The 17149-nt window shown below is 35.2% G+C and overlaps 1 protein-coding gene across 1 annotated transcript in view; it reads left to right on the forward strand.

The window, feature by feature from the left end:
• Nucleotides 1–862: 862 nt before the first annotated feature.
• LOC138693975 (glucose dehydrogenase [FAD, quinone]-like) overlaps nucleotides 863–17149 on the forward strand; it is a 42238-nt gene continuing 25951 nt past the window's right edge. The window contains exon 1 of the mRNA XM_069817721.1: nucleotides 863–951. Coding sequence (XP_069673822.1) covers nucleotides 894–951 — 58 coding nt within the window. The 5' untranslated portion in view covers nucleotides 863–893. The remainder of the gene's footprint in view (nucleotides 952–17149) is intronic.

Genomic DNA, 17149 nt, shown 5'->3' on the forward strand with positions numbered 1-17149 from the left:
CCGTGATTCGAACCCGGCCACCTGGTTTCGCGGCCAGACGCGCTGACCGTCAAGAAATGTTGGGAACAGTAGAACTACCTGAGATGAATCACCATAATGAGTTTTGGTTCCAACAGGATGGGACGACAGCACAAACTGCTCATGAATCAATGAACTGTTTACGAATCTTGTTTCCTGGGCGCATTATTTCAAGATTTATTTTTAAAAGTAAAGTGTACTGTAACAGACCTCGCACCGTAATGCAGTTAAAAGAAACAAAAATAATGAAATTAGAGCAATTGATTATGATTTATTGGAGAGATTAACGAAGAGCTTTCAGAGCAGATTGCAAGAATGTGTTCATTGTAGTGGAGGTCACTTAAAAAAAAAAAAAGTTCATATAAACAAATTGCATTCTACAACAATGTTTCTCAGTAAAAGTGCTGTCTTCATTGTTCTATAGACATTATTAACACTTATTTATTATTGATTACCTTTAGAACTCTTTACTGTGTTAACTTCTTAGGTTTTTTGGCTGACTAATTTCGAAGTGTTATCCTAGGCTTTGGACAATGAAGATAACACTTAGGAACTAGTAAGTCAGGTAATTTACCTAAAAAGTTAATACAGTAGAAAGTTGTAAAGTTAATCAGTAAAAGTGTTGTATGTTAATTCAATTTTATTGTCCCAAAATAAAGCTACGAAAACCGTCACATTCTACTAGTATACTTTATATACCTTACCTTACATAATCTTGCACCACTTTCTTTCGCAAGTATATTACAAATTTTTCTACACAGTAATCGCTTGCAAAGACATTTGAAGGTTGAACTGACAAAGATATGTATGTATTTTAATCTCAATTTTACTGTATAAAAGGTAACACGCAAGAGGAAAAACATGCACAGTGAAGCATGTTCTTGTACTCTATATTACAGCATATACTGGGTGTATTTTCACAGACACGAAACGGTAAGAACAAAATATGTTTACGGTATTACATGAATACAGAACAGGCTTTCTGAAACTCCTGCAAATGCAAGTGGAATTTTCACTTAGCTGAAGAATTTGTTGTAGTTGAATGGAGCATTTGTTTTATCATAATTTCATCACTCTTGGTACAGGTAGATTCACACACGACATTGCAGAAGATGGAAATTTGTAAGGTGCCTGCAAAGTAGGAACGTAAGGATTGCCAATTCCATAGCTGTTAGGTACTTTTTCATTAAATATTTTAGGCGTACTGTAATAATAGCTAAATATTATATCGGTACCAGAAAATTCAGTATTGTCAAGATGGCAGGTGTCCATCATTTTGCGTTTTACATGTAGTACAACAATGCTGCTCTTTACTATATAGCCTTTGCTATAATGAAATCAACGAGTCTTTGAGGTCCAGATTTTTTTATTTCCACTGGCATATTACATGATGGTATCAGTAAGCTAAGCAATCTTAAAAAAAAATAAAAAAAGATCAACTAGAATTCATGCAATTTTACACATACTGTAATATGAATATATAAGCAATAGTTACATTACCTTTGTTGGGATTCACTAAGAATTTAATGTGTTTTCAAGATCGAAATACCGCCAGCAGCTTTTGCAGTTTGGCAAAAAAACGTGATATTTGGTCTAAAATTTATTAAAATCTAGGAATGTTTAACAAATTTAACAGTCATCATTTTTATTCTGTTTTTCCAGTAGCGATTCCATTCTGTTCTGCTTGATAAGTCGACACAAGTGTGTTCTGACGTAAACAATTAAATTTTATTTATCGGCCATAACTATGGCCTACCAAAAGCGAACTATTTAACTCTCGCAACCTATCAGGACTAAAATTACGTACAACCTACCCAGTGTTTCTGCGACTTCGGGTAATTTTTTATAATTCTAATTAAATTGTTATTGTCTTCTTATTACACTACGTAGGGCATATGCTGTGTTATATAATCTATACTAATAATAAATCTGTAACCAAAATTTCTCTGGTAATTTTCGCGTTTCCAAAAATAATTGGTGTTAAAATATTCTATAATTAACCATCATGAGACCAAAATTCGCATATTTGAAATTTTTGTTTGTATGTCTGTCTGTCTTTCTGGATGTATTTTACGTTTCACGCGATAACGACTGAATCGATTTCTGTGAAAATTGGGATATAAATTAAGTTTGTTCTAGCTTATATTTTAGGCTATATGGCATTCAAAATACTTTATTTAAAACGGTTTATAAGGGAGCCTGAATAAAGTAAATCGAAATATCTCGCATATTATCAATTTTCATGAAAATTATAACATAACAAACGTTTCTTTGAAAACGACTACCGATAGGTTTTATTCTATGCAAAATTTTTATAGGACTAATATTTAACGATATACACGAGTTTTAAAATAATAATAATACGTTTTGTCAGCGCCGTCTCAGACTAAAAGACTATAATGATATGAAAACAAATGACTCCATATATTTAAGGCGGCCTTGCACACAACAAACTGAGAATATTATTCACTTAGCACTATTTTATACAGATATTATGTATTCAATGTTGAGAATGTATAAATGTTTATGAATATTAATGTACATAATAAGTTTGTGTGTTTGTATGAAGTAATCTCAGAAGCTACTTAACAGAATTGGATAATTCCTTCACTCTTTGAAAGAGTAGTTTACCTAAATAGACGTATTGATATAATACTGAGGTAAGATTAAAATAGATCCTTACGCACAGAAAAATTGATATTCTCTCGAAATGTTGTATAACTTGATTATTTAAACTTCATTTGGTCTACATAAAATACTCCAATTCTATACACTTCAGTTTCTTTTTGTGCACAGAACATAATAGTATTTTTAAGACATTTGTAGTAAAGAGGAGTATTTATACTGGACAAAAAAACACAGCACATATGGAGTAAAAATTAGCATTTTACCCTTGAGCTCACTGGAGCTGTGTTATTTTAAAAAATGTCAGGAAATGGCGTTCCTGCGCTCATAATTTACCTATATTCGTTTACGGTGTTTCTTAAAATAATATTTATGTACCACATTTATTTTCATTTTTTTATTTACATAAACAATGATATACATCCGAGCAAATTGGCTCAGACGGTAGAGTTTGAGACTCACGTTCGGGAGGTCACGGGTTCAAACTCTGTGAGCGTTCAATCTGACTAGAGTTTTCCATGGTTCCCCCTAGTCATGAGAGCTAATGGCCGATTCATCACCGCTTCAATTGCCAATACGATAAACGTTAATCAAAATCTATAATCAGTTACATGAACACAAGCCATCTACAACACACTACGGAAACAGGAACTTAACAAGAGTAAAAACGGCCTACTATTATAGTATTATTGTTATAGTATCCACACATTATAAACACACGACATGACCACAGATGTTAAAGCCTGTATAAATAAATTTAATAAAGAAAAAAAGAGATACACATGCGGCCAACATAAAAAAATTATTTTCATACACATTCTAATATATATTGGCATTAATTTGGCGTGATTTATTATAGGATGCATTCAAGACTAATTTAGAAAAATGTTAAACGAATTATCCTTGCACCAAAAACGGATGTTCTCTAAAACAAATGGTCATATTTTAATTATCTGCATATAATAACAATTAAGAAACATGTAAAAATAATGATCTTTGTACCAAATGAGTGCTCTCTGGACCAAAACTATGATCGTATTTTAAATATTCAAATACAATTTGAATTAAGTAACATATTAAACGATTTATCCTTCTATTAAACAAGGATGTTCCTTGAACCAAAAGTTTTATTCTAATTATGTAATGACTTCATATTTATTTCTAACAAGTGCAGCGAAGCACACGGGTATGGCTAGTTTATTATCATTACACTACTGGTATATTTATTTACATATTGTGTTGTTGAATACAATCAGGTATTCCTTATGGCTGAAACTGTATCCAGTACAGAACGTTACTGAAGCAGCGTTCATTACAACAATGAATTAAAGTACCTGCTGCATATTGCAGCAACACCTGAAGCTAGTACAGAGTCATGACAGCATTTAAATTATATATCTTCAGATGAACAAAACGAAATAAAATGGGAAGTAGCACATAACTTAGCTGGTGTCTTTTGTGACCCCAAGTTCAAATGTTCCAAATTAAATTTCAAATAAAAAAAAACAAATACATATACAAACTAATCACAGAGTTTAATAGAATCATATATAGAATACTGAATGAATAGAACGACATTCTGCAAACTTAGAAGCGTAAAAATATTATGGGGTCAGAAAAACGCTGGAAAAGTTTCAAGGATTAATCAAATAGCTATGGGCATACGTGCTTCATGGTAGATCAGCAGGTGTAAACATTGATGCCACTAGTATCTGATTATGAGTGGGTGGGGGGGGGGGAACTCGGGTATCCTCCACAACCTTACCTGAGAGACCCGATAGTCATCCTCATCAGACGTGCGCACTTTTTTTGTTCCGTATTATAATTAATTGAAGTTATAATATATACCAGTAAGTATTTTTCAGCCATAATTTATTTTTACCTTGCCATTATTTTACGGCTTTCTTTAGTCCATCTAAACTAGCTTTACAATAAAAATAATTGATAACTTAACTAAAGTGACATCAAAAACTTTTGTGCGAGATCGTGCGTATTTGCTTGGTTTCCGCACAAAACCAATCCGGGGAAAGTCTAAAATTCCACATTCAGCATTCCCAACCTAACACACATAACAATTTCCCTCTTCTTACAGCTTAAGTGACATATTGATTTTACTGTTTTAGGCTTTTAACATATTATTTTTAGAGACGTTCAATATAGTAATAATTATAAATTGGAAACTTGCCACTGCAATTTCACCTAAATTGCACTGTTAATTATTGTTTTTAAGCATTTGCAAAAATTAAGTAAATTCTAAATCATTACATAACCTTACCGTTTAAGTTCGCATTTATAGACTGGGGGAAAAAAAAGACAGACGTATAGCACGGCCTGCTGGAGTATAGTAAACACAGAAAACATTTTAAAGCAACAATGTTGAAGATAGATATTTTTGTTTTGCAAATTTGCCGTCATTGAACAGAAACCAAGATGGAGATTTCATTGCAACTAATTAGAAATTCCTATTTCAGGTATGTAATAAACGATCTTCGCACAAAATAATGTACGATACACGAGCGGTATGTTTTATTTCAATTCTCGGAAATTAAAAAAGATCAACTACGTTTAGCTTTTTCAAACTTTTCCTCGAACATGAAAACTTCAACATACCGCTCTTGTAACGCATATTACTAGTTCCTTGCATGTTTAACTATGTCCTGATTGTACCTATGCAGCGTAAAATATTACCATGGCAGCTAAAAGCTTAGGATTAAGCAAAGCCAGCATGGTGTAATCAAAAACAAGGTACAATAAAACTATAAGGAAAAAGTTGTTGATGGCACTGTACTATTTATTACTTTAATAGGCCTACCTGTTATTTATTTGCAATGAACAGCCAATGTTATTATAGTGATTCATGTACAATGAATAACATTTTCAAAATGACTACCGCGAATGATAGTGCAATGATTTAAACCTTCTTTAAAATTATCAATAACTCTCTGACACATGTCGGTAGATATTGACTCAGTAAGGTTTTCCACGTTTCTCTTCAGTTCACAGATAGTTCTTGGCTTCTGTGCATAAACATTGTCTTTTGCTTATTCCCATAAAAAGAAATCAAGAGGGCTTAAGTTTGGTGAGTGAGGAACCCAAAATAAGTCCTCTTTTCTTGAAATCATCCTGTCTTGAAAATATTCTTCCAAGAGTGCAATTATTGTAGACCCTGCCGTACATGGTGTCGCACCATCCTGCTGGATACACCGGTGTTCGACTCCTCCGAAATCATCTGATTTTTCTACGATTCTTTTCATGATTCGTTGGTATCGTTCCTTCCTGACGATTAGCTTATTCCCGTACTCATCCGAAAACCAGCAGGGACCAATAATTTTCGCTCTTAGAGCGCACCAAGCAGTATATTTCGGACTATGAATTGGCTGTTCCAACACTTCTTCTGGTTGGTGTGAACCCCAGAATCTCCAGTTTTGATGATTCACGACACCATTGAATAAAATTGCGCTTCATCTGTGAATCAAATATTCTGAATCCAGTCCTCATTTTCTTCCATCTTGCGAATGAAGTTAACGCACATGTTTTTGTAGATACGTTTGTCATTCGCCGTTGACATTTTGTTTCACTTGAATTTTTTAAGGAAACAGCCTCAAATCAATTTTCAAAATTCTTCTCACACACGTCGGCCCCATTCTCTACTCCTGTGCACGTCCGTGGTATCCATTACAAGGACTCCTATCCAGTGACTTCCGCACGAATTCAACACTTTCTACAGTCCTAGCAGTTCTTGGCCTAACTGAATTCGCTTTGTTTAAGTTAAGAATGGTTTCATTTTTGATTGAATTTCCTCACTATTTGGGGAATTGGTCCAGAGGTCGCTGGCTTCCTACATATAGTTAAAAAAATCAACGGTACTGGCACTTCATCTGAATCAAAGACTTTGTTTCAGTGTCTGCCGGGTAGCTGAGTTACTAGAGCAGCTGGCTACGGACTGGAAGGTCCGGGGTTCGATCCTAAGTGGTGACGGGATTTTTATCGTCGCCAAACATCCAGAACGGCCCCGAGGTTCACTCAGCCTCCTATAATTTTTTAATTTTTTTTATTTTTTTATTTTCTCTTAACAAATGGTTAAACAAACCTTACAATTACAAAATCAATATACAATAAAACAACACGAAACTTATAATAGGTAATCTAATCAAACTGAACATTAACCTAAATTCAAAACTATTGTCCCTTGACATAGAAAACTTATATAAAAATATCACACTTCAAGAAACTATAAATATTATCGAAAGAAAATTAATTAACCTTCAAATATCAATGAATAAAATCCAACAAAAATTAAGTTTAATAAATACTGTTACTTCACAAAATTACTTCACTTCAATAAAAAAATTATATAAACAGAATGTTGGCATAGAAATGGGTAATCCATTATCTGGAATTCAAACCGATATCTTCCTACAATACATAGAAGATAATACTATCAGTGACATCCTAAATAAACATAACATAAAATACTTTCATAGATTTGTAGATGACACACTTATAATTTATGAAAATAAATCAATAGATAATACAATTGTACACTCGTTTAATAAATTACACGTAAGCCTGAAATTTACAATAGAGAGTGAAATAAATTATTCAATAGCCTTTTTAGATATAAAATGACAATTTATATATGACAATTTATATATGACAATTTATATATATATATTACGCTACGAGATCTTTTTCTATTTATTTAAAATGTATTACAAATATCACAACTAATACACCTTCTGGTCAGTTTTATCATAATTTGTAAACTAATTATATCCTCTGTTAATTTATTAACATCTTAACCGACCCTTTTTGTGAAAAATAAACTCACATATACTTCTATTTTGATAAAATACGTACAGCCTCTCTTGGAGAATGTAGTCGTCATCTCATAAGTTACAAAAATACCAGTTTGTTGTCAATATGTGAAAATATACATGTATTTATTATACACTTTCACACCTAGACTTGTCACTGTTTCTAGACCACAGTCTTTGAACCAAGCAACTTTACGATATATGTTTAAACTTCTCCATAACACCACAGATACGAACCGAAACCTGCATTCCTAGACATCACCCAAATGAGTAATACTTGATCATTTCCTTTTCTTGTCAGACAAGACCTTACTTGTTCAATCATCCCATGTGATTACACTACACTAAAGGGAACGAAAATAATAGGAACAACGTATGACACAAAGTTGAGTACCGGGTCTTTCCCGGGGGTAAAAGGCGGTCAGAGCGTGGTGCCGACCACACTACCTCATTCTAGTGCCGAGGTCATGGAAAGCATGGGGCTATACCTCCATGTCACGGCGTGTAACGGGGATACCTTTTACCTTTTATAGAATACAACCATCTCTATTCTCTGCAAAACTGTTAAAACCATTTCAACATAAACACCCAAGTTTGCTCTGTGTTCTCCAACACTACCATGAAGAAATGATTAATATCTTCTCAATATTAACAAAATAATATGTTTCATATTTTATTGGCGCTGTCTGTACATATCAGCCAGAACCTCAATCAGATGTAATCCTACTGTATAAGTCTGTAATATTTGCAGAATGTCACATAAAAAAGCTATAATGTATTATGTTCAAGTCGCTTCAAGTATTGTCTTCCTAAGTACGAAGTATTGTATTATATATTGATAGAAATAATAACAATTGAATGATACAAGTTATTTTTATTTCGTTCTTGTAAATATTCAGGAACAGGCTTGTAGTGGGGACATATTCTTAATCTTTTCTCTCTTTCAAGTAATACTTCTTACTTCACTATTCGCGGTGCACTTATAATACGGAACCATTTTCAATAATCCTTTTGAAAGACCGAATTCGCAGGGTAGGAAAGAATTACAGACATCGAGAATATAATGTCATCTCCGGAAAAATAAAATTTGTAGAAAAATATTGAATTCCTTATTTTTCTCTCCATAGTAGCTAGGGATAGCTATTTCTAAACGCAAAACTTGTACATCCAGCCTAAAAATTGTGTACTTGAAAGGGGTTTTAATTGTAGGCATAATTCTGCAGACATCAGCTATTTTTCTGTGACTCTGTAACTAAACGGAACATAGTTCGAGATGTGAACGGTGCAAGACTTTTCTCAGTTATTTCAGATGAGACTAGTGATGTATCTGATATTGAACAAATTTCTCTTTGTATGCACTATGTAAAGATGATAGCTTGAAAGGGTACAACATATATGAGACATTTTTACATTTTACGCCTCTAGATAATTTAAAAGGTGTAATATCAACAAAGAATGTCAAAGAGATCAAGGGTACGAGGGGCCGCTGCCATGAGTGGCCTAACTATTCGCCTCACTCTCGCTATGGCATGTTCTCGCGCTACCGACAGAAGCATTGCAAGTGATTTCAGTCAGAATATACAGGGTGATTCATGAGAAAAGGTAAACAATTTGGGATGTTAATTCTGAAGTCATTCTGAGTCAAAAAGTTCACATGAATATAGGTCCCTTTTCGAATGGTCACGGATATATGGCTCTTTGATTTGACAAAAATGTCTGGGATTCCATTGTACTAACTCGCATTTAGAGACAGATAAAAGATAAATTTAAAGTTTATATTCACGTATGCATACATACGAAATATTCTAGATGACGAGGTCGATGTTTTCGCACAATTTTAAAGGTACCTTTCTCTGCTGTTGCGCTCGGACGTCAATCGCGCTCATCGCTCGGGAGAGTTGCACGTGGCTGTTCTTTATGCGGCATACAGCATCCAAAATACGGTCGATTAGCGCCTCTCACGTTTTCACCTTCCTTTGCTGTACCAAGTCTTTCGTCCAACTCCATAGACAGTAAATACTCTTCGATATGGTACTCTTCCATTCGAAAAGCGTCGTTCATATTCAGCAACGGCACGCAAGGTACTTCCATCTCACAAACCATAAACATGCACAATATCGGCGAATTCTGCAGTCGAAAATTTATAAGGTATCTTGAAAAACACAACTCAACACTTCCGATAAATGTACCTGTATAACTACTGTACTGTAAGTAGCTGACTGAACTGCTGTGAACTGATAAGCGATAGTGTATTTGTGTTATGCGCGGAATCTGTGTCATTACATCAGATAGGGGCAGACGATAGGACATTTGTAATGCGCCATCACACGGTTTGTGAGGTGAATGAACTTATCCACGTCGCTCATAATGCATATTCCAATGTCTTGTCATTCATTGCGATCCGTGACTTCGTCTCACATATTTCGTCAGCAGTATATGGTAATGTCTGATTTACATTGGGGCGAGAAGTTTTACCAAAAAAAAAATTGCATCTAGCTCCGCCATCGTTAGAAAACAGACCTATGTTCGTATGAACATTTTTACTCAAAATGGCCTAAGATATCATATACTAATTTTTTTTACCTTTCCTCGTGAATCATTTAAAGATTACTCAATTATAAATATGATTAATGCATCAGTAAAATCGCCTGCAGAAATGAAAGTATGGAACTTAGCTTGAGAACAAAAAATTATTTCCATTTTACACAAAATACACAATTAAAATATTGTTTTGGGGGGAGGGGGCTGCAGCTCCTTTAGCCCACCCTCGTGGATGCGCCACTCAGTGAAACCATTCTTCTTCTCTTTCGAATACCCTTAAATCATTAATATATGGGTCATTAAAAAAATGGCACACTTAAATTAAGATCATTGCCATCCACAACGTCACTTTACTATAAGCTTTTAATTGACTGTACTACAGCTTTGAATTTTGAAAATTAGGATCTTCTGTAGATTCTTGTGTGACTCGCGTCTATAAATTCGAATTTTGAAAATTAAGATCTTCTGTAGATTCTTGCATGACTCACGTCTATGAATCTGAATTTTAAAAATTAAGACCTTCTGTAGATTCTTGTGTGACTCACGTCTATATTTGAATTTTGAATCTTAAGATCTCCTGTAGATTCTTGTCTAACTCACGTCTATAAAAACGTTCACTAAGATGTATTAGCAAAAATAACGTTGTGGATATTTTGCTATAATAAATAAGTCAAAGACGAAAGTACCAAACCTTCACGTGTTTGTATGATCATTATAGGACTTTTTGGAATATATACAAAAAGATTAGTATGATTATGCACATAATAAGGGCGAAAACGTTCATTAAGATGTATTAGCAAAAATAACTTTGTGGATATTTTGTTATAATAAATAAGTCAAAGACGGAAATACCAAAACTTCACATGTTTGTATTATGCTCTACAGATGTTATAATATTCTCTCTATTTGTAAACCACACTCCTCTCAGTCGGTCTTTCATCTTAAGGAAAAGCTCGTAGTTGCAGGAATTCATATCCGGAAGATGCTCAAGAATTTACTACTTCCTCTTGAAGTAAAATGGAATGGCGCATCGCTGGTCGTCAATGGTATTCCAGAAAGTGATTGTAATAAGTAGGTCTGAAAAAAGTATTGCATATAGCCTACGCTGCATCATACGTAGAGCTCTGTGTTTACAAAATGGTTATGTTCTTGCGCGACTTGTTACGGTAGCGGCTGCTTGCACAGTCCGCTCCGTATGAATGAACTCATAATACAAATTTATATTTACAGGATTAGTTATATTTAAAATTAATTAAATCGGAACAAATGAAGGGTTTAGAGTCATATTGGGGCAAGCGTCATTTATTAAAGATGGGGAAAGCAAGGGTTAATGTTAGGTGAATACCATAGTTTAATGAAGATTGACATATCATTTAATTTTAATGTGCATACTTTATGTTATTTGCTAAACGTTTCATTGAATTATGGTAGTAACTTAATTTGTTTCCTCCGTTTTTAATATATGACGCTTGGACCACTATGACTCTGAACCCTTGAAAAAAAAAAAAAAAAAAAAAATGTCATTATGAATTAAGTCAAACACAATTTCCCCGTGTTCTGAATTCAGTCCTCTTTACTATCTGCTCTTTGTTGGATTTTTGTTTCGGTATTCTGATACAACCTCACGTCACTTAAGCAGATCTACTATTACAAAGGTGTAGCGTGCTGTATACGTACAAGAGCGCGGCCGTTCAACGACAAACACAAAACTAAGTGGCTGCAGTGCAAGCCTTCAGGCTCCTCTTCCGTTAGAAAAAATCAAATTATATATAGGTAGGCCTATTATATTCTTAATGTGAGTAGAATGGAAGTAATGAAAGTGTTATAACGGGATACAAGTAGTTGTTTAATTATATCCATTTTATTCATTTTATTGACATATTGTTCCGATAAGCAGACTGACGATAATGAAATGTGTTTATTTTTCTCCGTCTATTACTTATCTTTATTGTTTGCTGACAAGGCATTACATTATGACATGAATAGGTCTATGTAATATATTAGCGAAGGAAAAGGTCCCATGTTAAATGGTTAATGCTGTATGAACACTTTACACATATCTGGTTTTCAGAATATTTTCACTTACATTTACAAGTGTAGATCATTAAAACATTAAAAATAAAATTACAAACTTTTAAAAATGTTCTAAATACGAACAATGTTATCCAATTGGGTTTTTAAATGACCAATATTTGTGTCGTAAACTGTGACATCCTACAGGATACTATACCGTAAGTCTCATAATCAAAATAAAATATAAAGAAGGTAAACTTGCGAATTATAAATCAGCAGTAGGCGTAAAGCATGTGAACAGCTTCAAAAACTTGGGATGTACTATAAGCAGTAACATGAGTTGCAGTCAGGAAGTCAAAAGGAGGATAGCACTGGCCAAGGAAGCCTTTAATAGGAAAAAGAGCATCTTCAGCGGACCTGTGGAGAAATAACTAAGGAAGAGACTAGTGAAGTGCTTTATGTGGAATGTGGCATTGTATGGGGCAGAAACATGAACATTACGACGAAGTGTAGAGAAAGGAATAAAAGCACTTGAAATGTGGATATGGAGAAGGGTGGAGTGGGTGAAGTAGACAAACAGAATAAGAAATGAAGTTATGTTAGAAAGAGTGGGTGAAGAAATAATGATGCTCAAACTGATCACAAAGAGAAAAAAAGGGATTGGTTGGGTCACTGGTTGAGAAGAAACTGCCTACTGAAGGATGCACTGGAAGGAATGGTTGATGGGAGAAGAGTTCTGAGTAGAAGAAGATATCAGATGATAGACAACATTAAAATACAGGGTGGACCGCTCGAATGTACCTAATTTCAATTGTATGTGACTGGTAAACGGTTGTAGATAGAAACCTTCAGTAACGTTTATATGAAAGGAAAACTGAACAAGTTTCGATATGCACATCACCATATCTCTATGTGAGCTCCAGCTGTCACTGTAACGATATCGAGGCGATGAACGATTTCTTGCCAAGCACGTCGGAGCATGTCTTCTGGAATGCTCTCAATAGCCTCTATGATGCGCTCCCGAAGATCACCAAGGAGTCTGAATGGGGTGGCGTACACTTTATATTTGACGTAGCCCCAGAGAAAGAAATCGAGCGGTGTTAAAATCCGGAGATCTCTGGGGTCAAGCGATAGGTTCTCCCCTATCAATCCAACACGTTGTCTAAAGTCGTAAGAACGTCATTGAACCAGTGCTGTGGAGGAGCGCCATCTTGCTGGAAAAGGATGTTAGGCTGCAGGTGTTCAATTTGTGGAAAGAGGAACTTCTCCAGCATGTCAAGATATGTGGTGCCACACACAATTTTCTCGGCGAAGGAAAACGGTCCAATGACTTGTTGCTATGAAAAAGCGCACCACACATTTAACTTGGAACTATCACGAACGAGGTCTTGTATAGCGTGAGGATTCTGCGATTCCCAGGTCAGCACATTATGCCGGTTTACTTTACCTGAGACATGGAACGTGGCTTTGTCCGAGAAGAAAATCTTGGACATAAAATCAGAATCAGCGCCGAGATAGTCTAGCATCGTATTGGCGAATTCCACTCGTTTGGGTTTGTCTTCCGGCTCCAGACGTTGCATTAACTGCACTTTGTATGCATACAGTTTGAGACGTTTGTGGACAATTCGTTGCAATGTTGATTTTGGTACTTGAAGTTCCTGCGAAGCTCTTCTTAATTACTTCCGCGGACTTCACTCATACGAGGCTTGAACATTTGCAACCATTTCGTCGGATGTTCTGCGACCATCACAATGCTTCTTCAACACCGATCCTGTAGCTAAAAACGTATCGTGCCACTTCTTAATGCTTTTAGCAGTTGGAGCATCATGGTTAAATACTCGCCGATACTCCGTTTGAACTCTAACAATTGATTTAAACTCCGCATACCACAACACAGTTTGCGCTTTCATCTGCGGTGTCGCCATTTTGACAATCGATACAATCTACGAAAAGAAACCGTGTCTGCGCACCATCTACAGACAGGATCGAAACTTGTTGAGTTTTCCTTTCATATAAACGTTATCGTAAAGTTCTATCTTCAACCGTTCATCAGTCAAATACAATTGAAATTAGGTACATTCGAGCGCTCCATCCTGTATATGGATCATAGGCGGAGACTAAGAGAAAGGCAGAAAATAGGAAAGATTGGATAATGTTGGGTTTGCATTGAAAGAGCTACCAATGGGCAGAACACTTACGTTTGTACTCGTATGTATGCAAATAAAACCAGTCGTTTCATGTAATATGTATATACAATGATTGTTGAATATTAATTGTGTAATTCGTGCAATGATTATTCCAAATCAGTTACATTATGTGATGTTGGCGGAACAAACCCTCAATATCTTCGTTATCGTGTTGGTACACGTGAATAATTCGGGTTATACAAGTTGTAAAGAAACAACTCGTTCGTGTTGTTGCGTACTTTATTCCCTTTTCGCGGAACATCCTGCCACAAACCGGTGGATCACTCATCATGAAGGACTGACCTGCAGTGAATAGAGGGATGCTATGAAAATGGTCGGTAATGTTGCGGCTGTACGCGCTATTCCAGGCAAATCCATGGACAGTAACCGTTGTCGCCACTGCTTCAACGAGATAGAAACTCTCGCCCACGTTCTTGGATCTTGCCCGCATGGTGAGACATTACGCAATGCCAGGCATCACAAAATCAGGCCCGCAATCGGTCAAGTCTTCGCGACAAGGGATATACCACCTATGAAGAAATTCATGGTCTATCGGAAACAGGAAGCTTTCGGCGGGTTGATATATTAGCCTTTAACAACACAACAGGCCATATAATAGATCCTACTATCCGCTTCGAATTGAATACATCTCAACCGGAAGATGTCAACAGTGAGAAGAATCAAATTTATGGTCCAAATGTTCCTTATTATTTACATATGTATAAGTTACAAACAATTGAATTTATTTGCTTGTTAGTGTGTGCTAGAGGCACGATTACAAAAACATTTATTAATTTCTGCAAAGATTTCAATCTTGAATCTTCTTTGGCCAAGACTGTTTGTTTGATAACTCTAAAATATTCAATCTATCTTCTGAGAAATCACATATATAAAGTAAATTAATAACACAATAATAATAATTATATTTCTCACGAAAACATTTTCACAAAATTGTACGTATTTACTAATACTTGTATATTTGCTATACTTTGTCCTTTAGGGCAACCCCTATTTTAGAGGAAGTTTGTTTAGATACCTATTATTATATGAGATTGAGGTCTATTTAGTATTAGTTCCAGTTGGTTTCAGTGTACAGTATGTTTTGGTTTATTTCCACATTTTTTCAATGAAAGAAAAATTAAGAAGTTCAATGATTTGTTCAATACTCAAGGAAAATATTCTCAGTAAGAAAATGGATTTCTGATCCTGTCGTGAGAATCAACTTCTTCTGTGGAGCAACCAGTAAAGTCTTGAATGAAGTTGTTACAATAGTTTTTTGTGTTCGCCAGATCTCATAGATTAAGTTGAAATTCATTCCCTGGAGCAAAAACGTGAAGGATTAAAGGAATACGCGACAAATTTTTTTCAGTTTCTGTTTTCACAAGCTGACGTTTATGTTTCGTGGTATTCACTTTATCTTGAACAAGAAAGAAAGTGGTGTTCTTTCTCTTTAGGATTTTGTTGAGGTTATTTTTTTAGTTGGTTATTTAACGACGCTGTATCAACTACGAGGTTATTTAGCGTCGTTGAGATTGTTGATAGCGAGATGGTATTTGGCGAGATGAGGCTGAGGATTCGCCATAGATTACCTGGCTTTCACCTTACGATTGGGGAAAACCTCGGAAAAAACCCAACCAGGTAATCAGCCCAAGCGAGGATCGAACCCGCGCCCGAGCGCAACTTCAGATCGGCAGGCAAGCGCCTTAACCGACTGAGCCACGGCGGTGGCTTTTGAGATTATTCAGTGAGCTCAAAATATGAGCCGTTGAGAGCAGAAGTGGTGTAAGTCAAAAATGGGTAATGAGGGTTAAAGTAAACATGCTGTAAAATACAGCGCAAAGTAGCAATTAATATTCAATTTTTTTTAGCAATTAGTAGTCGGTGGATAGCACGAAGGACATATTAATTGCTACTTTGCGCTGTATTTCACAGAATTTTTACTTTAAACCTCATCACCCAATTTTGACATACACCACTTATGCTCTTAACGGCGCATATTCCGCTAAGTATGCATCCATACGCAACTACAACCTATCACAAAATCTACCCTCAAGTCAACACTTTCCTTTTAAATTTGATGAAAATGATGTAAAACTGTAAGAAAATTTAAGGGGTCAGAGCGATATCGGGCCAAGCGCCATACATTAAAAAGGGTTAAAATTAAGTGCTTACCATAACTCAATGAAGCATATAGCAAATAATACAAAGTGTGCACATTAAAACTAAATTATATGTCAGTCTTCATTAAATTATGGTATTCTCTTAACTTTAACCCCTGGTTTCTCCGTTTTTAATAAATGGCGCTTGGCCCACTATGGCTCTGAACCCTTCAATTTTCGCTTCCTGTCACAGTTCAAAAATCCTTAAAAAAAGCTTATTCCTCGAAATTTAGCGTACTTCTATATGCAATGGTAACTTTTTATGATCTCTCCCCATTTCATTAAATATTAAAGATAACATCGTTCTAAGTGCTTGCGACTTTATACATTTCACAAATTTAAAACTCGTAATGGAGAACAGTTTTTTGGGTAACACAGAGTTTTGCTACCAAACTATTATATATATATATATATATATATATATATATATATATATACATTCCACAGATAGTGAAGAGAGTTTAGGGAGCAACTACCCTTATTTCTGTTATCATGCCACTGTATTATCCTATCACTGAACGTGCTCTGTCAGAGGAAATTCCCATACATTTATCAATCCAGCTAATTAATGTATGTGAAACTATGAATTATGGAAATGCCTGACAAATTTATGGGTAGTTCAAAGAACAGAAATTACTCACTAATAGGTATATGGTCTTTATATCTAACACGCAAGCTAAGCAGAGTTTGCTACATCAGCCGAACCATAAAATTTGAGAGTAAGTGCTCACTACGTTCCATTACTTCGATCACTTGCTCAGCAACATTTCCTGCCCTGAAATTATTATTG

The sequence above is a fragment of the Periplaneta americana genome, unplaced genomic scaffold (genome assembly GCF_040183065.1).
Source record: "Periplaneta americana isolate PAMFEO1 unplaced genomic scaffold, P.americana_PAMFEO1_priV1 scaffold_32, whole genome shotgun sequence".
NCBI lineage: Eukaryota > Metazoa > Arthropoda > Insecta > Blattodea > Blattidae > Periplaneta > Periplaneta americana.